This window comes from Clarias gariepinus, chromosome 21 (genome assembly GCF_024256425.1).
Source record: "Clarias gariepinus isolate MV-2021 ecotype Netherlands chromosome 21, CGAR_prim_01v2, whole genome shotgun sequence".
Classification (NCBI taxonomy): domain Eukaryota; kingdom Metazoa; phylum Chordata; class Actinopteri; order Siluriformes; family Clariidae; genus Clarias; species Clarias gariepinus.
In genome coordinates, this window is record NC_071120.1 from 1,942,094 (window position 1) to 1,963,998 (window position 21,905).

Below are 21,905 nucleotides of genomic sequence, written 5' to 3' on the forward strand. Positions count from 1 at the left end.
TAATGTTCTGATGGAATATCCCTATGTATTATAAAACATTACATCCTCAGGAATGAAGTTTGATTCCCTCCTTGGGTCTGTGTGTGTGCGTGTGTGTGTGTGTGTGTGTGCGTGTGTGTGTGTTTCTGTGTTCTCCCTGTGCTTGGTGGGTTTCCTCAGGGTACTTCAGCTTCCTCCCACAGTCCACAGACATGAAAATTAGGTTAATTATTGTGTGAGTGTATGTGCTTGTGTGCCATGTGGTGGACTGGCACCCTGTCCTGAGTGTGACCCCGCCTTGTGCCCTGAGGCCCCTCATGACCCCCATGACCCTGTACAGGATAAGTGTTATAAGGAATAAGTGAGTAAATGAATCTCTCTCTCTCTGTTTATTTATATACACACTGATTAGCCATAACATTATGACCAATCACCTAATATTGAGTAGGTCCCCCCCGTACATCATACATTTCTATTACAATCATCATTAACCTTTTCCTCATTTTCACCTACAGGAGCTCTTCTGTTGGATCGGACTACACGGACCAGCCCTCACACCCCATGTGCATCAGCTGACCCTGGTCCCCATGACCGATCACTTTCAGTCTATGTCCTGGCCACTGCAGTCCAAAAATATCCCACTGGAGCTGCAGTTTTGGAGTTACTCTGACCCAGTACCTTTACCCATCACAGATTATCCCTTTCTTACAGGACAGCTACATTTTTAATATCTCCTTATAATGGCGGCTGGACGTGTGTGTGTCATATATTAGGCAGCAAGTTAAACCTGTTCCCTGAACTTGATGTGTTGGAAGCAGACAAAATAAGCGAGTGTGAGGATCTGAGTGACTTTAACAAGGGCCACAATGTGATGGCTACTGGATCAGAGCAACAACAAAACTGCAGCTCTTGAGGAATGTTTCCGGTCTGCAGTGGTGAGGACAAACCAAAAGTGATCTAAGGAAGGAGAACCAGTGATCTGGCGACAGGGACATGAGGGGCCGAGGATCCCTGATGCACATGGGGAGTGAAGGCTGGCCCGTGTAGTCCGACCCAACAGAAGAGGTACTGTGGCTCAAATTAGTGATCAGGTTAATGGTGGTAGTGATAGAGAGGTGTGAGAACACAGAGTGTATTACTGTTAGGGAGGTAACAGAGGGACAGACTCAATGTTAGACAGGTGGTCATAATGTTATGGCTGATCAGTGTATATTTTGGTCACATGCATTTTTTTCTTAAATATCAGACTGCATTGTTTCTTTAATGGTTTAAAGGTTATGAATTTGTGTGTGTGCAGTGTTCTCAGGGCCAGCTCCGGAACAAGTGTTTACTAAACACAAAGAAGGAACTAAAATTTAAATTCAATTTTATTTGTATAGTGCTTTTAATGGGTGATATGATTGAGTGTTTCCCATCATCAGCACTACCAGCTCCTACGTCTGCCATGTTGACGTCTACAATCTCCAGCGATCCTGTTGTTCAGACGTCCACAAGTTTCCACTCCTGCTACAGTCCGCTATCCTGGGAAAGTTGTTCTTTTGTCTGGCTGTTGAGGTGTGACCCGTTTCCTCCACCACAGAATACTGGCCCCGGTTATATATGATGATGATGATGTGTGTGTGTGTGTGTGTGTGTGTGTGTGTGTGTGTGTGTGAAATGATAGGTCTGACATGACTTATCTTCCCATTGCACAAAGAGATAAGCAGACCCTTAAGCGCGCACGCACACACACACACACACACACACACAAAATCCCTCCACCTGCTCTGAGAACCTGGGTGTGCTTGGTGTTGTGCTTTCACTTCTTCTTTGCGAAGCCGGATGGGAGTGTGTCGGGTGAGTTGCAAGAGGTAAAAACACACTCACACACATTCACACACTTCTTCAATAACTGAAACTTCCTCCATCACTAACATTCAGCCGTTACAGGGTGACGAGTGGCAACGCGGGGCACCCAAAAATAGACCTAATCACCACACACACACACACTCATACACACATACACACGCACGCAAGCATGGGCATTAAGCATGACTGTGCAGTCTGGGTGTGTGCCAGTAAGTTCATTTCACACACCCTGATGTGTAACTTCAACATGTCAACACAACAAACCACAAATTTCCCTTAGCACGCTTGTAAGTGTGTGTGTGTGTGAGAGAGGGAGAGACCACCCTCCCCCGTATATCTCCAGCATTCTGTTCTTCACTACAGGACGAGGAGAGGGAGGAGAGGATGAAGGAGCGCATGGTGAGGAACAACCAGCCAGTGAGTGACAAGGAGCAGCTATGAAGGGAACAGCACTTGTCCTGCTTTTAGTCGCCGTCATGACAGGTACCACACACACACACACACACACACACCTCTACACTGTCAACCATGGTGTTGTGATCATACTGGTGATTAAACCCTGTGTGTGCAGAACTTAATATATGTTGCATGTACTGTATATACTGTATAGTGTGTGTATGTGAGTGTGAGTGTGTGAGTGTGTGTGTGTGTGAGTGTGTAAGTGAGTGTGTAAGTGTCACAGGTACAGCGCAGGAAGTGATGTGGTGTCTATGATAGAAGATTCTGTCATGTTGTGTGTGTAAGAAGGGAATATTCTCTCTCCTCTGTCGTTGTATCCGTCACGTGTGACGTGCTTGTGTATGTGGAAGAGGGCGGATAGCACTTTACTTTGAGACAGAGGTTGTTTTCATGTGTGTCAGAAAAAACGCGTATGATTCAGGATGGGAACACAGCTAACGCTATAAAATAAATGGGCGCGGCAGGGGTGGAGGGTGGAGGGCGGGGTTCAGGCAGCTGATGGATCAGTCTCTATCTCTGCTTATCTTCCTTGTTATTTCTGCCTGCACGTGTCTCTATCTGTCTACAGATGTTGTAGCTGGGGTGGACGTATGTGTCACCTGCCACCCAAACGCCACCTGTGATGACAAGACGGACGGCTCTGGAGGGAAAGTGTGTAACTGCATGTACGGCTTTGTGGGAAACGGCAGAACCTACTGCCAGGGTAAGCGGCATTCCTCAACTTCAACTTCAACACCCTCATGGCTTCCTGTAGCATCTTAACGACTTCCTGTAACATCTAAATGACTTCCTGTAGCATCTTAACGACTTCCTGTAGAATCTTAACAACTTCCTGTAGAACTTTAACGACTTCCTGTAGCATCTTAATGACTTCCTGTAGCATCTTAACGACTTCCTGTAGAATATTAACAACTTCCTGTAGAACTTTAACAACTTCCTGTAGCATCTTAACAACTTCCTGTAGAACTTTAACAACTTCCTGTAGCATCTTAACAACTTCCTGTAGAACTTTAACAACTTCCTGTAGCATCTTAACGACTTCCTGTAGAACTTTAACGACCTCCTGTAGCATCTTAACGACTTCCTGTAGCATCTTAACAACTTCCTGTAGAATCTTAACAAACTTACCCACATTAACAACTTCCTGTAGCATCTTAACAACCTCCTGTGTCATCTTAACAACTTCCTGTAGCATCTTAACGACTTCCTGTAGAACTTTAACGATCTCCTGTAGCATCTTAACAACTTCCTGTAGAACTTCAACAACTTCCTGTAGCATCTTAACAACTTCCTGTAGCATCTTAACAACTTCCTGTAGCATCTTAACAACCTCCTGTAGCATCTTAACAACCTTCTGTAGCATCTTAACGACTTCCTGTAGCATCTTAACAACCTCCTGTAGCATCTTAACAACTTCCTGTAGCATCTTAACAACTTTCTGTAGCATCTTAACGACTTCCTGTAGCATCTTAACAACCTCCTGTAGCATCTTAATGACTTCCTGTAGCATCTTAACAACCTTCTGTAGCATCTTAACGACTTCCTGTAGCATCTTAACAACCTCCTGTAGCATCTTAACGACTTTCTGTAGCATCTTAAATACCTCCTGTAGCATCTTAACAACCCCCCTTAGCATCTTAACGACTTTCTGTAGCATCTTAAATACCTCCTGTAGCATCTTAACGACCTCCTGTAGCATCTTAACAACCCCCCTTAGCATCTTGACGACCTCCTGTAGCATCGTAATGACTTTCCGTGTCGTTTTTTACAGGTCAGTGTCCATTTTTGTATGATTTCTGTTAAAGTTCATGAGCTTGGTCCTATTCTGTTTTAAAAACCTCAGCCCTATTTAATACCAATCCTCATCAATAAAAAATATTTTCTTTCTAAACTGGGTGTAAATAAAACCACTTCAATGACTTGTTTGCTTTAAACTATGAGAATGTTATACAACTGTGGCTAAAATGTAATTATTTACTGAGACCGCGATGATGGTGTCTCTCAGATAAAGACGAGTGTAAGCTGGGGCGGATCTGCGGCGATCACAGCCGCTGTCACAACACCTACGGGAGTTACTACTGCACGTGTACGTCGGGTTACAGCCCCACCAACAACCTGGCGGTGTTCATCCCTAACGACGGCACATACTGCCATGGTAAGTCCCATTAACAATGAGAGTGAACTCTCTGAGGTGTGACGTCACCCAAACCGCGAGAGTTCATGATGTACATAGTGATTTTATATATACTGTAGATATGTAGCTTGACATATAGATGGCGCTATTAACCATCTCTACAATTAGACATTTGTACCGATTTTAAGATTGTAATCGTCCTACAACATGGGCAGACAATTTATTAGAGTGTGTGTGTGTGTGCGTGCGCCTTGTTACAGATGTGGACGAGTGTGTTATGGACGGGATCTGCGGTGAGGGCGGTGTGTGTAAGAACACAGACGGTGACTTCTCCTGCACGTGCAGAACCGGATACACGGTTCAGAACGGATTGGAACCATTCCAGCCTCGCACAGACACTGCCTACTGCAAGAGTGAGGACTCTCTCTCTCTCTCTCTCTCTCACACACACACACACACACACACACACACACACACACACACCTGTCGAACTAAAAACTCATGTTTAGTGGTACATACACAATATTCAGTTTGATATTCAGTAGATATTAAGTTACATTTGTGATGCACGTGTAATGCACGTGTGTGTGTGTGTGTGTGTGTGTGTGTCTTCAGTGGTAGATTGCGGTCCCCCTCCTTTTGTCCCTCATGCTGTCCATGTCCCTCTGCTCCTCACACATTATGGCAGCATCCTGCAGTTCGCCTGCGCAGACGGTTTCACCGTGACGAGCGGAAACACCACGGCCGTCTGTGGCCCTGACGGACACTGGAGCTTTCCCAGCATGCACTGCCAAGGTAAAGAACAACAACAACTACTTCAGTAAAATAAGTGCAAAAGTGTAGAGTGCTTTCAGTGCAGAGTGTGATGTTTGTGTGATATAAGTCGTACACACCTACACACTCTCCATCGGCTATAAAAAGGGTGGAGCTTAGATTGCATTTGATCAGCCAATCACAAGCCAGATCATAATGTTTGGCAAATATCGCTAGTTAGATTTGTAGTAATACAGAATAATGTTAGCAACACTACACTAACCAACTGTACACACCAGTATTTTACTGTAACACACACACACACACACTCAGTGTTTCTTATAAACAGTACACTTCAACGTTAGCATCACCCCTCCAGCAACAGGAATTAGCCTTAAATAGCTGGTTAGCGGTTATGTTGATGACGTATGTCCAAGTTATATGTTTTAACAATTAATAACAACTTTTACAAAATTACAAAATAAGTGTGTGTGTGTGTGTGTGTGTGTGTTTGCAGAGGTAGACTGTGGAATCCCCCCTTCATTCCCTCACGCAGAACCATTGTGGAACGGGGTCAGTAACGTGGGTTCAGAAGTGCGTTACCGGTGTGTGGAAGGTTTTTCTAACCCCAGACCCGAGGACGTGAGTGTGTGTACGAGCAGAGGAACGTGGAGCCTCGCGCACTTCCTCTGTCAAGGTAGTTCTCGCTGTTTATTTTTACATGGATTATATTTACACTGAATTTAGTTTATACTGAACAACCTGAAAAATGTGTGTGTGTGTGTGTGTGTGTGTGTGTGTGTGTGTGTGTGTGTGTTTTAGAGATCAGCTGTGGCCCTCCACCTACTCTCCCCCATGCTGTAGTATCATGGGATGGCAGAAGCACTATAGGCTCTAGAGCTCTTTATGAGTGTGAAGCGGGATATCGCAGTGTGGGAACGGGGAACGTGTCGGTGTGCGACTCTCACGGGCGCTGGACAGAACCTGACATCACATGCAAAGGTGCGCACACTTCTCTCCATCTGATTGCGTCATTATAACAGCAGGTTATCCAGGCTTTTTATTTCTTCTGATGGATCTCAAACAGCCAGTGCACATTGTTGTCTGGTCTTTCAAAGTCTGTTTGGTTGCTGTTTTTACTGTGTCCTCATCCTCTTACCCTCTGGATCATGGGCAAAGGTTAAATCCTGAAATATGGACTGGGTCACTGATCAGCAGTTTGGACAGAAGCAGTGCCTAATGATGCTGAGGTCAAGGACAGCACAGGTGCCCAAAATGGATGGATGGATGGATGGTGGGTTCAGAATCCCAAGACTGAGACCGGGATAAGATTGGTGTCTGATTCTATTAACTGAGACTGGGATTGAGGCAAGATCAGTACCTGGGAAAGGGGCCGGGTTATTACCTGAAACTGACGGTAGGACAGGACCAGTACCTTAGACCAGGACTGAAACAGGATCAAGACTAGACTGTTGCTGGAACAGGAAGACTGACTATTGAATAGGATCAATTTATAAACTTAGCATTTGGAAAAGATCAGTGCTCTAAAATTACACTGGCATGAGTTTAGTGTGTAAGACAGAAACTGGGACAATAGGATTAAAATTAGTAATCGAGGTGTAGACTGGGACAAAAGCAGTGTCAGAGACTGACACTAAAACTAAATCAGGACCTGGAATAAGATTGGTATCAAAGACTGACACTAGAACAGACAAGTACCAGAGGATGTGACTGGACAGGACCAGTGGATGAGACTAAATGTAGGACCTGAAGTTCTGGCTGTGATAAGATCAGTAGTCAAAACTGCCACCAGGACAAGAATAGTACCTCAAACTATGACTCTGAAAAGGTCAGTACTCAAGACTGAATTAGGACAAGGTCAGTGACTACGCCTGACAGCAGGACACGGTCAATGTCTACAACTATGACTGGGGCAAGACCAAGACTCAACACTCAAACTAGGACAAGTCAATCCTTGGCCACTGAAGGAATGACGGGACAAGATCAGGCAAAATCAGGACTAGAGACAGGTGCAGAGTCAGTGGGATAGGATTGACAGTGGGATAGGATCATTGGAAAAGGAAGAAGGGAAAGATCAGAGGCAGGAAGAAAGACCAACCAATGATCATAAAAAGGGCCAACTTGTTTAAAGTTTGTGATGCACCATCTTAGGTCAAGCCGGGGGAAGAGGGGCGTCACTGAGAGGACCTTGTAATTAAATTAGTATTGAAACAAACACAGGACAGTTTCTGTTTTTGAACTCTGGGCAGCACTCTCTCTCTCTCCCCCTCTTTCTCTCCCTCTCTCTCTCTGTCTATGCAGAGATCCGATGCTCTGACCCCCCTGTGCTGCCCCACGCTGGCCGGGTGTGGGACGGCAGTGTGCGTGTTAACAGCTCTGTGCTGTATTACTGTAAGGAAGGATATTATCCTGCACTGGGAGGAAATATATCAGTGTGTACTGAGAACGGTTCATGGAGCAGAGCGACTCTGTTATGCCGAGGTAAAATCGCCGTTACACAGTTACCTTCTTACTGGTTTCCATTGGCTGCTTCGTTAGTTGACCATCAGGTCTGTTGCACAACTGGGTGTGTGCACTTTATTAGTGTCTCTGTAATAAGCCATGTACTGTCTGTTCCACAGTTACATCACTATTGTTGCCATTCTGCGTGGCTTAATGAACTTCTTTAGTCCTTTATCATCACACTCACCCGTTGTTGTGTATTCCCCGTACAGTCTGAATATGTGTGTAATTATTTTGTGTATAACCATCTGCAGAGATCCGATGCTCTGACCCCCCTGTGCTGCCCCACGCTGGCCGGGTGTGGGACGGCAGCGTGCGTGTTAACAGCTCCGTACTGTATTACTGTAAGGAGGGATTTTATCCTGCACTGGGAGAAAATATATCAACATGTATTAATAACGGTTCATGGAGCAGAGCGACTCTGTTATGTCGAGGTAACATCACCAGCAAGTCTGAGATTACTAGGAGGGAAATATTTCACATAGAACTAAAATTGATCAAATGAACCTTCTTGATGCATCACATTCTTCACTGTTTAATTATATACAATGAACCTTTCAGTACGTCTACTACTAGTCACATAGTATGTTAGTTGTCTAATGCTGTACCAGTTAAACAATTCCACAGTCATGAACAATCAGCTTCTAATCATCTCTGTTCCACAATTAGCATTTCATTATGTGTCACACTCTCCACTGGTTGTGTTTTCAATCTTATCACACTTTCCATCTGCAGAGATCCGATGCTCTGACCCCCCTGTGCTGCCCCACGCTGGCCGGGTGTGGGACGGCAGCGTACGTGTTAACAGCTCTGTACTGTATTACTGTAAGGAAGGATATTATCCTGCACTGGGAGGAAATAAATCAGTGTGTACTGAGAACGGTTCATGGAGCAGAGCAAGTCTGTTATGTCGAGGTACCGTCTCCAAATGCATTGCTGGTATTTTCTTAGATATTAAATATATACACTGATCAGCCATAACATGAACACCTCCTGCCAATTATGGTGTGGTTCCCCTTGTCCTGCCAAGCCAGCTCTAACACATGTACTTTACTGGACCTCTGAAGGAGTGTGTGGTATCTGACACCAAGCTGTCAGTCCTGTAAGTTATAAGGTGAGGCCTCCGTGGATCAGAAATGTTTCTCCAGAACATCCCACAGACACTTGATCGGATTGGAAGCTGGAGAATTTGGAGGTCGAGTCAACACCTCCAACTCTTTGCCATGTTCCTCAAAGCGTTTCTGAACAGTGTGTGCATTGTGTCAGTGCTGAAAGAGGACACTGCCAACAGGAAACCCTGTCTCCATGAACTAGGTGGTACGTGTCCTCATGTATGGCAGGATCCAAAGTTGTCCAGCAAAACATGGCCCAGAGCATCACATTGACTTTACCGGCCCTCCTTCTTCCCATATTGCATCCTTGTTCCCAATTTTTTCCCAGGTGAACGCTTCACACACACCTGGCCGTGCACCTGATGTAAAAGAAAACATTAGAGCAGTCCACCTTGTTCCACTGTTCTGTGGTCCAGTTCTGATGCTCACATGCCCACTGTAGGAGCTTTTGGTAGAGGACGCAGGTCAGCATGGACACCCTGACCACTCTGCAGCTACGCAGTTCCATACGCAACAAACTGAGATGGTCTGTGTGTTATGACTTCTTTCTACGTGTGTGCTTTCTATCAGAACCAGTGTACAGTTTTTTTTTGCAATTTGAGCTACTTCTGTGGAGTCAGACCAGATGAACTCCCCATGTCCTTCAATGAGCATTGGCCATCAATGATCCTATCGCCAGTTCACTGGTTTTTCCTCTTTGGGGCACTTTTGGAAGGTACTAACCACTGCAGCCTGGAATCATCTCACACATGAGCTGCTGTTTTGGAGATTCTCTGACCCGGTCACCTTTAAGTGGTTGTAATGTTATGGTTAATCAGTGTATAAGTAGTGTATTAGTGTTATACACTTATTTTCAGCAGTTGAATGTGTGGTATGTAAGATGAAGATAATGGCTCTGTTACACACTTAGCATTTTGTGTTATTTCATTATATTTATTACTCTTTGGCACATGAGGCCTGGATTTGTGACTTTTTTGTAAACCTATTACACTCCCTGTCTATGCAGAGATCCGATGCTCTGACCCCCCTGTGCTGCCCCACGCTGGCCGGGTGTGGGACGGCAGTGTGCGTGTTAACAGCTCTGTACTGTATTACTGTAAGGAAGGATATTATCCTGCACTGGGAGGAAATAAATCAGTGTGTACTGAGAACGGTTCATGGAGCAGAGCGACTCTGTTATGCCGAGGTAAAATCGCCGTTTGTGCTTCATTAGTTGACCATCAGGTCTGTTACACAACTGGGTGTGTGCACTTTATTAGTGTCTCTGTAATAAGCCATGTACTGTCTGTTCCACAGTTAGATCACTATTGTTGCCATTCTGCGTGGCTTAATGAACTTCTTTAGTCTTTTATCATCACACTCACCCGTTGTTGTGTATTCCCCGTACAGTCTGAATATGTGTGTAATTATTTTGTGTATAACCATCTGCAGAGATCCGATGCTCTGACCCCCCTGTGCTGCCCCACGCTGGCCGGGTGTGGGACGGCAGTGTGCGTGTTAACAGCTCTGTACTGTATTACTGTAAGGAAGGATTTTATCCTGCACTGGGAGGAAATATATCAACATGTATTAATAACGGTTCATGGAGCAGAGCGACTCTGTTATGCCGAGGTAACATCACCTCTAATCACAGAGTTCCTCAGTTCCTCACTGTACCTGTGTTGGTGTGTGCTCAATTCTAATGTTGCATGCCTCTGTGTGTGTGTGTGTGTGTGTGTTCAGAGGTGGAGTGTGGAATTCCCCCGTCATTCCCTCACGCAGTAATGTTGTGGGATGGAGTCAGTAATGTGGGTGCAGAAGTACGCTATAAGTGCGTTGATGGTTTTTATAACACTGGACACGAGGACGTGTGTGTGTGTACGAGCAGAGGAACATGGAGTCTCATACACTTTCTCTGTCAAGGTAGTACTAATCATTTATATTAATATTATACTAATCATAAATACTTGAATGAGGATAGGTGTGTGTAGTATATAGTGTGTGTATTGTGTGTGTGTGCGTTTAGAGGTAAACTGCAGCGAGCCCCGTCCTGTCCCTCACACACTGATGGTATGGAACGGCAGCTCCACCTTCGGCTCTGTGGCTCAGTATAAGTGTGAAGCCGGATATCGGAGTGTCAGTGCAGAAAGTGTGTCTGTGTGTGGCTCTGACAACCAGTGGACTGCTGTACAACTTCACTGCGAAGGTATACACACACACACACACACACACACAGAGCACAACTTATATTCTCAACACATATTCACACTGCTCTGGATAACACTGATACCACACAAGCGCTGTGTCCACATGGTCCTCCTTTGCAGTGTCCTGTGGTCCGGTCCCGATCCTGCAGAACGCCGAGGTTCTCTGGGAAAACGGCACCATCGCCGTCCACCACTGCGTTCCAGGTTACTACAGACATTCAGGAAGTGACATATCGGTGTGTGACCCCACAGGAAGATGGCGGCTGGCCACCATGCGTTGCAGAGGTAGAACATGTCGTCTGCACCGTGTGCATCTTTATTGGTTAACATAGTCATTTACAATTTATTACTTTAGTCTGTTTTTCTCTTTCTGCTGTGCTGGAACAGAGATGACGTTCAGCGTTCAGGGTTTGACCGTGATTAATGAGAAATGTCTGCACTGGAGGACATCTGCAGAAACACAAGGCTACAAACAGCAGTACAAAGTGAGTAACACATGCATACTGTATACACACACATACACACACACACACACACACACTAATGCACACATGAAACATGTACTAATATAACGTAAATACATTTTGAGTACATCCTAATGAGAAACCTTTTTTTGGGGGGGGGTTGTGTGTGTGTAGGTGGTGTTTATTGGCGTGAGGGATTTCGATCCCTCGTTCAGTGATCGGCAGACGAAAGTGTTTGTCTTGTCAGCGTTACATCCGACTGTGTGTTTAAACCTGCAGCCCATCACTAACTACACCATCACTGTGACGGAACAGGAGACCGGAGACACGGCCACTGTTACCGCCAACACCAGCATACACAGTACACACGCACACACACTTTGCTATGAACTATTATTAATTTACGGATAGGGCCATGACCAAACCCCTGTTTTGTTTCTTTGTAGCTCCGCCTACTCCTGAGATTGGGTACAGCGAGGTTGATTACCACCGACCGACCCTACGATTACGAAGAGTTACCAGTACACTGGACGCGATTTGGTGAGAAGTTATATAGTTTTAGTATATGTTACTGTGTGAATATCAGTGAATAAGCATAAACATTGCTGTGTGTGTGTGTGTGTGTGTGTGTGTTAGTGTGTATCAGGTGATCGTCCTACCCGTGGTTGACGTCTTGGTCTTCGACTGCAGCTCGTCTCGTGTTTGCAGAGACGAGTACATCGCGGCTCAGCTGCAGCTCCGTGAGCTCGACGTGGAGGTGAACTTCACGCTGGGGAACCGAAAGCACTATGGTCCCTTCTACAACGCCCCGCTGGACAACGGGCGAGATTACTACATCATCCTGCGCACCGCCTGTACCTGGGGGAAGGTAACCGTTGCTTGTAGAATTATTGTTCCTTATGTACAATAATAATAACAATTATAAGTTATCATCTATGTTCATACTGTATGTCCGCATATGTTTCATGATTCATCCTAATTCAGTTGATATTCTCATGATGTCGCGTTAGCTGTAAGTCTGGTGTTTTTCAGGTGAGAAAGCAGTCCTGTGTTATCTGGGCCAAAGCCATAGGTCAGACTTTTCTTGTCCCTGTTTTGTTTTTTGATTCTTGTAGATGGAAGTGTGTTTTCTCTATTATTTATATATAAGTCTGTTTCTATTTAGGCGCCTTCTACGCTACCAGGATTTCAGCTTTGGCGACGTTCGGCTTTATCGGCGCTCTGGGTTTCTTTGGCTCGACGGTTTACTGCTGCTGCTGGTCAGACTCTGAGTTTATTCTTTCTTATGCACCCTTGTCCACTTCTCCAAGGGAGTAAAGAACATGTAGACCTTTTTAAAAAAGTGGGGTACACCCTGGACGTTGTGCCGATCCGTCTCAGGGCGCACGCACACATACACACACACTCACACACTCATTCACACACCATGGGGCAATTCAGTAACGCCAGTTAACCTAATCTCCATGTCTGTGGACCGTGGGAGGAAACCGAAACATTGGTGTAGGAAATCCACCAAGCACAGGGAGAACATGCAAACTCCATGCTTACAGACCTGCGGCAGTTATCAAACTCGGACCCCGGAGGTGTCAGTGCTAACCACTAAGCCCTCAGTACTAGTTAACAATGGTCTTTGTATTAAAGCAGCTTTACAAAACCAAAAGTGTTAGGAAATATGTATAAATCATAGTTTAACTGTACAATTTATGGTTGTACATTATAGTTTTATTACGCTTTATCCTGTATACAGGGTCACGGGGAGGCTGGAGCCTATCCCAGGAGACATGGGGCGCGAGGCGGGGTACACCCTGGAAGGGGTGCCAATTTATAGCAGGTCACACACACATTCACACATTCATGTGCACACTGTTAATCTAATCTGCATGTATTTAGAATGTGGAGGAAACCAGAGTACCTGGAAGAAACCCAGAAACACAAGGCTACAAACAGCAATACAAAGTGACTAATACATGCAGACACACACACACACATTTAATCAAGCACAGGGAGAAGGGGAATCGAACCGGGACCCTGAAGGTGCGGGTCCACACACTACTAACCACTAAGCCACCGTGCTGCCTATGGAAATGTGCCGTTAACGTAATTCTTACTGTCAACACTTGGGTACGATATTTATTTATTATCACCAAACCAGTGAATAGCAAGACCTGATTTACATTAAGCGACGTCCATAAAAAGGCTTTTATCGCTGTTTTACGCTACTTAAAAATAGCTTAAATATCATGTTACACTACTTTCTTCGTAAAGTAAGATATGAGGATTAAACTAAGAAGAAATGGGAAGTGAACAAGGGTGCAATAAATACATGACTGAGGAAAATATAAATATAAATATGCCATATCTCTGTTCTGATCCCTCTCTCTCTCTCTCTCTCTCTCTCTCAGGCTTTGGAAAGCACACAGATTTTAATAAAACGTATTGCATCTTGTTTATTTTTAAAAATGTGTTAATTACTCCTATTTGTATTGTTATTTACAATAAAAAAATATTTCTTTAAAAAAATGGTTTTGCCCTCAGTGTGATCTATAATAACTTTTCTTTATATATTTTCATTATAATATGTTTTTTTTTTTATGTCATTCATAACTCAGGCTCATTAACACAGACACAGGCTTGGCCGCATCCCAAACCCATCCTCACTGTATTGTAAGGGGCTTAGCCAGAATACTCAGTCACTCAGTCAATGACGACACAGAACGCGACCTATTTAGTACACTAACACTGGGATTGGGACGCAGCCGTGTCGGCGCGCGCTTCTAAGGTTTTCGGCGCGAGCGTCGTGAGGACTGAGAAATCCTGTCAGAAAGTGAGATGAAAGTTAGCATTGCAGCTAATAAATTCATGAGGAAGAAATAATTAAGGTCTTTCACATTTGTGTTCGAATGTTTATGTTTTCTATCTTTATTTACTGTATATTTACACATATATTTTATATGATGGTGCTAATACAGAAATAAGGATCTTTATTTAACTATATAAACCTGGATAGCTGGTTTGTTTCAGTTACTTTTACTGTATGCCTTTATGACAATTAATTCTAGACTATTTTTCCATTCATTTACCTCAGAATGTACATTTTTAAACAAAGTTTCTTTCTAAATATGGATATGAAACATGGATCTGAGTATTAAAGTCCACTGTGATTTACAGGGTGTTCACATGATCCATGTTCTCAGCTGTGAAGTACAGAGCTATTGACTATAACTATGAGGTAAAAATCTACTGTTTTACAGATTAGATTAGAAATAATATACAGCTTTACCTCGGGATACCATCTTAAGGTGAAATTTCTTATTGTGAAATGCATTTTCCCATAGGAAATGATGTAAATACAGATAATCTGTTCCAACCATTTAAAAATATTATCAATATTAATATTGTTTATTAAAAAAAAAAACAATCAATACATTTAAAAAAGACGTTAATTAAGTAAAATATGAAATAAATAACTCTTAAATATTACCTAACCTTAATTTATGATTCCTAATATATGCCTACATTACTACTAATAAACTTACTTTTATGTAATCCAAAGAAGACAAGGGGTGTTCAAGTCAAACTGGGACTTGTGATGACATTTCTGCACATTTGAACGGTGCAGAAGTCTGAAAGGAGGCCACACGTGCCTGAATGATGATCCAAGCCGTAGTGGCTTAGAGCCCGCGGCAGTTGTTCCTGTGAACATTTAGCCGATGATCCTTGAAAATCCACATCGCGTAAGAGACGCATGTGTCTGTGTGTGAACTGTACTGTAACTGGCAGTTATTGTTACATCTGCTGTACAGTCCTGACCTCACTCCAAACATTTCTACATGTTTGGGCCATTAAAGGAGTTCCTGAGAGGCCAGGGTTTTAGATACGAATCAGACAGGCAGTCTGATCATGACCTCCAGTGTACTGAGAAAACTTTCTACCATGATGTTATCCAAGCACTTGTGAAACGCTGTGATAAGTGCATTAGTGTTGTAGAGTATTATAGAGAGAGTTTTTATTCTCAGAACTGTCTTCTATTAATCTGCACAATCAAAAGTCCCGCTTTGACTTGAACACCACTATGATTGTGTCAGTTGTGCGGTGTAAGTAAATAAACATCTATAGATATGAGGATTAAACTAAGAAGAAATGGGAAGTGAACAAGGGTGCAATAAATACATGACTGAGGAAAATATAAATATAAATATGCCATATCTCTGTTCTGATCCCTCTCTCTCTCTCTCTCTCTCTCTCTCTCAGGCTTTGGAGAGCACACAGATTTTAATAAAACGTATTGCATCTTGTTTATTTTTAAAAATGTGTTAATTACTCCTATTTGTATTGGTATTTACAATAAAAATATTTCTTTAAAAAAATGGTTTTGCCCTCAGTGTGATCTATAATAACTTTTCTTTATATATTTTCATTATAATATGTTTTTTTTTTTATGTCATTCATAACTCAGGCTCATTAACACAGACACAGGCTTGGCCGCATCCCAAACCCATCCTCACTGTATTGTAAGGGGCTTAGCCAGAATACTCAGTCACTCAGTCAATGACGACACAGAACGCGACCTATTTAGTACACTAACACTGGGATTGGGACGCAGCCGTGTCGGCGCGCGCTTCTAAGGTTTTCGGCGCGAGCGTCGTGAGGACTGAGAAATCCTGTCAGAAAGTGAGATGAAAGTTAGCATTGCAGCTAATAAATTCATGAGGAAGAAATAATTAAGGTCTTTCACATTTGTGTTCGAATGTTTATGTTTTCTATCTTTATTTACTGTATATTTACACATATATTTTATATGATGGTGCTAATACAGAAATAAGGATCTTTATTTAACTATATAAACCTGGATAGCTGGTTTGTTTCAGTTACTTTTACTGTATGCCTTTATGACAATTAATTCTAGACTATTTTTCCATTCATTTACCTCAGAATGTACATTTTTAAACAAAGTTTCTTTCTAAATATGGATATGAAACATGGATCTGAGTATTAAAGTCCACTGTGATTTACAGGGTGTTCACATGATCCATGTTCTCAGCTGTGAAGTACAGAGCTATTGACTATAACTATGAGGTAAAAATCTACTGTTTTACAGATTAGATTAGAAATAATATACAGCTTTACCTCGGGATACCATCTTAAGGTGAAATTTCTTATTGTGAAATGCATTTTCCCATAGGAAATGATGTAAATACAGATAATCTGTTCCAACCATTTAAAAATATTATCAATATTAATATTGTTTATTAAAAAAAAAAACAATCAATACATTTAAAAAAGACGTTAATTAAGTAAAATATGAAATAAATAACTCTTAAATATTACCTAACCTTAATTTATGATTCCTAATATATGCCTACATTACTACTAATAAACTTACTTTTATGTAATCCAAAGAAGACAAGGGGTGTTCAAGTCAAACTGGGACTTGTGATGACATTTCTGCACATTTGAACGGTGCAGAAGTCTGAAAGGAGGCCACACGTGCCTGAATGATGATCCAAGCCGTAGTGGCTTAGAGCCCGCGGCAGTTGTTCCTGTGAACATTTAGCCGATGATCCTTGAAAATCCACATCGCGTAAGAGACGCATGTGTCTGTGTGTGAACTGTACTGTAACTGGCAGTTATTGTTACATCTGCTGTACAGTCCTGACCTCACTCCAAACATTTCTACATGTTTGGGCCATTAAAGGAGTTCCTGAGAGGCCAGGGTTTTAGATACGAATCAGACAGGCAGTCTGATCATGACCTCCAGTGTACTGAGAAAACTTTCTACCATGATGTTATCCAAGCACTTGTGAAACGCTGTGATAAGTGCATTAGTGTTGTAGAGTATTATAGAGAGAGTTTTTATTCTCAGAACTGTCTTCTATTAATCTGCACAATCAAAAGTCCCGCTTTGACTTGAACACCACTATGATTGTGTCAGTTGTGCGGTGTAAGTAAATAAACATCTATAGCTGTGTTACAGTCATTCACTAACATGTACATGGTTAGTGAGGAGTCTCGGGGATCTGTTCATGTTTGCTTTCTAACAATAATGTAAAATAAATAAACCTGAAGCTTTGTAAATCCCTGGACAGGCTTCAGTCAGGCACAGGATGATGATGAGTTCACTGATGCTCCCGGTTCCTGTTGAGCTGGAGAATAAGATCTACACACACTCGGGGAGGCTGCAGGATGATTCGTACCGTAGGCCGTGGTCTGGTCAGGAAACCACAGGAATCACTCTACAACCTGCTACTAGTCCTAGTGTCTCTTTTAGTCACATAGAAAACCCCTTACACATGCACATTGGTTCTGATTAACTAATGATCAATTGAAGGCGCACTGCGTAACAGTTCTCTCATTCATATCTGTTTCTTACAGGAAGTTTAGGCACCCCGTATAAACTGGAATTCACCGGATCTGTGTTAGACTGTGTGAAGACTGAGCTTTGTCCGGTGGAGTGTGTGGAACGGTATGTTCTGGAGTCATCTTGAAGTGACTTGGAGTGATCAATATCAGTCTAACCAGGTGTGTGTGTGTGCGTGTGCGCAGGTTTACAGTGTGCACAGGGAACTTGGGAGAGGATGTGGTGCGGAGCTCTAACCCTGCGTCTCCGAGCTGTGTGGATTCTCAGGACGCTCGCTGCCTGCTGAACAGAGGAGAGAAAGCAGACGAGCAGGACGAATGGACGGAGACTTTTCCTGAGGTTGATGTGAACTCAGTCTACTTGAGTGAGCGAGGTCAGCACTGCAACATTTACACGGTAACAGGCGTCTCAGAGAGAATGCTTTCTGAAGTAGTTGTGATGGGTATTAACGCCTTGCGTCCTGATGCCGCGGTGTTGAGTATCGTCCGTCTTTCTGTCTTTCTCAGATTTATTCCTTCCTGAGGAGGTGATGATGAGTGACAATCAGCTGAAGAGTTATCTCCCTTCACTCAAAACACTACTGCAAAGACTAAAACCTTACCTTGTGTCAGATCTACTGGATCTCCATCAAACTGGATTACTACTTACTGAACACATCACGACTGGGTACTTAACAACTGTATCGTTTACAGACCAGAACAGAGCAGTTAGAATTTCCCTATCACACAAATATAGTATGTATGTGTTTAATACACTTGCAGGGAGTTCTGTCCATACTCTCCTGTTCTGTCCTGTGAGGCACCAGCGAGCTGCTCAGACCCTCAGTGGGATATCGAGGAGTTCGGGAAAGAGACGTTTCTGCACACTGAGGTGAATGAGTCTTAGGTTTAATCGTTTGTTTAGAGATTATTTCCTAATGCCTGTCTGACTGACTCGACTACACTGGGTTACATTGCAATAAATAACTTTATTTTCCAAATGCTTGATTTTATTGGGTGTTTTTCTATTATTCCAAAGGATCTCATGCTACCAGATTTCATTGAAACTGATGTACTCCAGAAGCAGGAGGTCACCTCATCTCATCTCATCCAGCTGCGAGAAGCTCTGAACGTGACTCCAGTGGTAGAAGAAGAACATGTTCCTGTATTAGACGCTCTGAAGAGAGGTGAGCTCATTCAGCACCTGCTACAGGGTCCAAACACATCACTATGAACTCCTTACGCTGTCTCTGAATGCCTTAGTTACATTTGCACATTTTTACCCTTTTACATGTGTGCATATGTGTATTAAATATGTATATACAGTATTCAATAAAGATGTATGATTCCTGCAGACACGGTCACGGCATCCGAGTGGGAGACTTTCACTGCTCCTGTGACTGACATCACTGACTCTGAAAGGACAATCTCTCCACGTATATAAACTTTCTAAATTCCTAATACGTTACACATGGACTTTCACACTGCTGATTTCTTTTTTTATGTCCTGATCAGCTCCTTTTAGATCCTGTGTGGATCTTGAGTTAGACCTGGTTCTGTCTCCTCTTCATCCTCCTCCTCCTCCTTCTCCTGATTGGAGGCTGTCTCTGTCCACTAATCAGTTTTCAGCTGAGACGCTGTCACCTGTCGAGAGAGTGTAACGCACCCATTATCATTTTCGTCCTAGTAAACATTTTAATAAACTCTTGTGGTTGTGTAGAAGCTTTATACATTCTGTGATGTGATTTGCAGGTGCCTGCTGTCAGAGAGTAAACGGAAGATCCTGGAGAAAGAGGTGTGTGTGGCAGAGAAACATCCTCCGTGTGTGGCTAGACTTCTGATGGCAGGTGAGACACGCCGCAGCTTGGTATGGATGTAATTCATCATTACTAAATACTATGGCGTGTTGTTGCAGAGCCATGTGTACCCGCACCTCCGGTGAGACGTCAGTCCCTTCCCGAGCTGCTCTCCTCACTCCAGCTCAAGCCGGAATGTGATGGCACGGACACGTCCAGCTCCGCTTTACTGCTACCACCGCTGCCGCCTGACTCTATTCTCATACAAGTCCTGACTGTAGAGACACACACGGCCGTGAAGACGCCCATCCCTGAGGAGGACACGATAGAGCAGTTCACACCGCTCTCTCTCACTCAGATAGATGGTGAGACTGTACAAAAAAGTCTAAACAGTGTTTTTGATTTGTGTCATATTTATTCCCATTTAGGACATGAGATGTTTCTCAAACACATTAATACAAACAAATGGAGCAAAAACAAACAGTTTTTTTTGTTGTTTTCTAGAAATGCTGGGAGTCTCTGAAACTGTGGGTAAGTTGTCAGTGTTGTTATTTCATTCATTATGATGCGCGTGGCCTGAACTTTCTTCACTTCCCTACTCACACTCATTTTTATCTCCTACCTGCATTTAAGTTCTATTTACTGTCTGATGTGCAAAAATAGAAGACGGTTTAATTTTTGTTTTATGCAATCTCTTGTTAAATGTGTATAGAGACACTACAAAGAAAAAAAACATTAAAAGAAAGTATCAGAGCTCAATAGTGCCTCTGGTGGGTCTACGCAGCAAGTACAGTTCGATTGATTGATAATGTTGAGCATGTTAACAAACTATTTTCTCACTTGATTTAATTTGTGAGACAAAACAATAAGCATGAGCCTATGTAGTGTCACTTGGACAATAAATAATAAATAATGTTTCTCCATTCCTGTTGTTATCTCTCTCAGCTTCACCCGTCGTGGAGCGTAGAGCTACAGAGACCGTCGCTGCCGCTCCTGCAGGACGAACCATACGCAAGACAAAAACCGTGACGTTCAATCTCCCGGACCACGATTCTCAGGAACGAAGTACTGAACACAAACACCGCGCCCGGTCAAAAACACGCCCGGCGACTCCTTCCACCAGAAATCCTCGTAGTGAGACGTTAGAGAACATGGTTAAAAAGTCCATCCTGATGAATTCAGGATCAAAGCCAGTGAATTATCACCATTCAGAATCAAAGGACACTTGTGTTAGTAACAGTCACTTCAGTTTCTCTAAGAGTCAGGAGAGCTCTGTGAATTCAGGCGTTCTCAGTCTTTACAAGGTGCTCTTAGTCAACACAAGCCTGCTGAAGTGCGAATCACACACTTCCGCTCACACTCTGCCGACAAGAGACAAGGAGCTGATTAGTCATGATAACACTTCAGGTGGTACAAACTGCGTAAAAACAAACTCTGAGAAATCGACGAGAAATTTCAGACTGCACTACACACACTCTGCTGCTCATAATCAGTCAGCAAAAAACACATGCACTAAGTCCAACACTTCTACACTCACCGCTGTTCACAGGAATACTGTACAAAAGCTCCACCCTGAGACCACCACGCCCGTAAACAGAGACCCCAGTCTGTGCTCCACACCAAGGAAATATCCAACAAGTCCACAGAGAGAGCTGCGATTAGAGAACCACGACAACACAAATCATCACGATCATCTCTCTACGAAGAGCAGAACAGGTTCCTTCACAACCCCAGACCACGCACGTGCATATTCATTCAAAGCCACACCTTCAGCACCGCTGCTCTCCAATAAACCGAGTTACACACATGAGGACTCATCCAAAAAGGAGGGCTTTAGCACGCAGGACGCAAAGACATCTTTCACTTATTCAGTGAAACACACACCTGGTAATCTTACAAATCATCCCAGTAATGTCCTTCCTGAAAATCTGTTGAAAAACCAGACTGTGCTGAAGTCCCTTTCAACACCGCTCTCTCACAGAGGGACAGTGTCACACACTACAAGTGCTTCAGAAACGCCAAAACAGTTCAGTGTGCCCCAGAATGCAGGAGTGACCCAGACACCATGCAGACCTGCTCACCGAGGAGACGGAGGGACACCACAGTCAGCTGGAGTGAGAAATACGAGTTCAACTGGTCACGTAACTCTGGAGAGCTTGGACCCCGTGTCCTCCTTCATGATGCTGAGAGGTGTCCTGAGGTTTCCGGTGGAGCAGAAACCTGAAGCACCACCGCTGCGTATCACAGGTGAACAGACAGACTGGTTATTCTCCGTAGTGTCAGTTGGGTGAATATAATCAGCTGTGTGTGTGTGT

General features: G+C 43.4%; 2 protein-coding genes across 10 annotated transcripts; both read left to right on the forward strand.

Moving 5' to 3' along the window:
• The first annotated feature begins 1,691 nt into the window (after positions 1-1,691).
• susd1 (sushi domain containing 1) lies at positions 1,692-15,814 on the forward strand. 8 transcript variants are annotated; one of them, XM_053481413.1, is made up of 19 exons: positions 1,692-1,815; positions 2,191-2,310; positions 2,855-2,989; positions 4,292-4,441; positions 4,681-4,833; positions 5,036-5,215; positions 5,691-5,870; positions 5,996-6,175; positions 7,496-7,675; positions 7,951-8,130; positions 10,531-10,710; positions 10,814-10,993; positions 11,115-11,279; positions 11,382-11,479; positions 11,633-11,819; positions 11,905-11,998; positions 12,095-12,326; positions 12,491-12,530; positions 12,624-13,814. In XM_053481413.1, exons 2-19 carry the CDS (start codon positions 2,265-2,267, stop codon positions 12,773-12,775), a joined length of 2,712 nt encoding a protein of 903 aa, XP_053337388.1. In that variant the 5' UTR covers positions 1,692-1,815; positions 2,191-2,264; the 3' UTR covers positions 12,776-13,814. The 8 variants fall into 8 exon arrangements, with proteins under 8 accessions (XP_053337388.1, XP_053337386.1, XP_053337387.1 ...); XM_053481411.1 differs by having other exon boundaries at positions 1,706-1,829; XM_053481412.1 differs by lacking the exon at positions 1,692-1,815 and adding an exon at positions 1,864-2,114.
• A 301-nt stretch (positions 15,815-16,115) lies between these two features.
• On the forward strand, positions 16,116-21,882 carry LOC128509529 (uncharacterized). Of its 2 annotated transcripts, XM_053481299.1 has the most exons (14): positions 16,116-16,184; positions 16,474-16,534; positions 17,545-17,668; positions 17,831-17,921; positions 18,002-18,189; positions 18,323-18,482; positions 18,578-18,686; positions 18,834-18,981; positions 19,150-19,230; positions 19,310-19,451; positions 19,547-19,641; positions 19,710-19,955; positions 20,095-20,121; positions 20,536-21,882. In XM_053481299.1, exons 2-14 carry the CDS (start codon positions 16,490-16,492, stop codon positions 21,879-21,881), a joined length of 2,802 nt encoding a protein of 933 aa, XP_053337274.1. In that variant the 5' UTR covers positions 16,116-16,184; positions 16,474-16,489; the 3' UTR covers position 21,882. The 2 variants fall into 2 exon arrangements, with proteins under 2 accessions (XP_053337274.1, XP_053337275.1); XM_053481300.1 differs by lacking the exons at positions 16,116-16,184; positions 16,474-16,534; positions 17,545-17,668; positions 17,831-17,921 and having other exon boundaries at positions 18,084-18,212.
• The last annotated feature ends 23 nt before the right edge of the window (positions 21,883-21,905 follow it).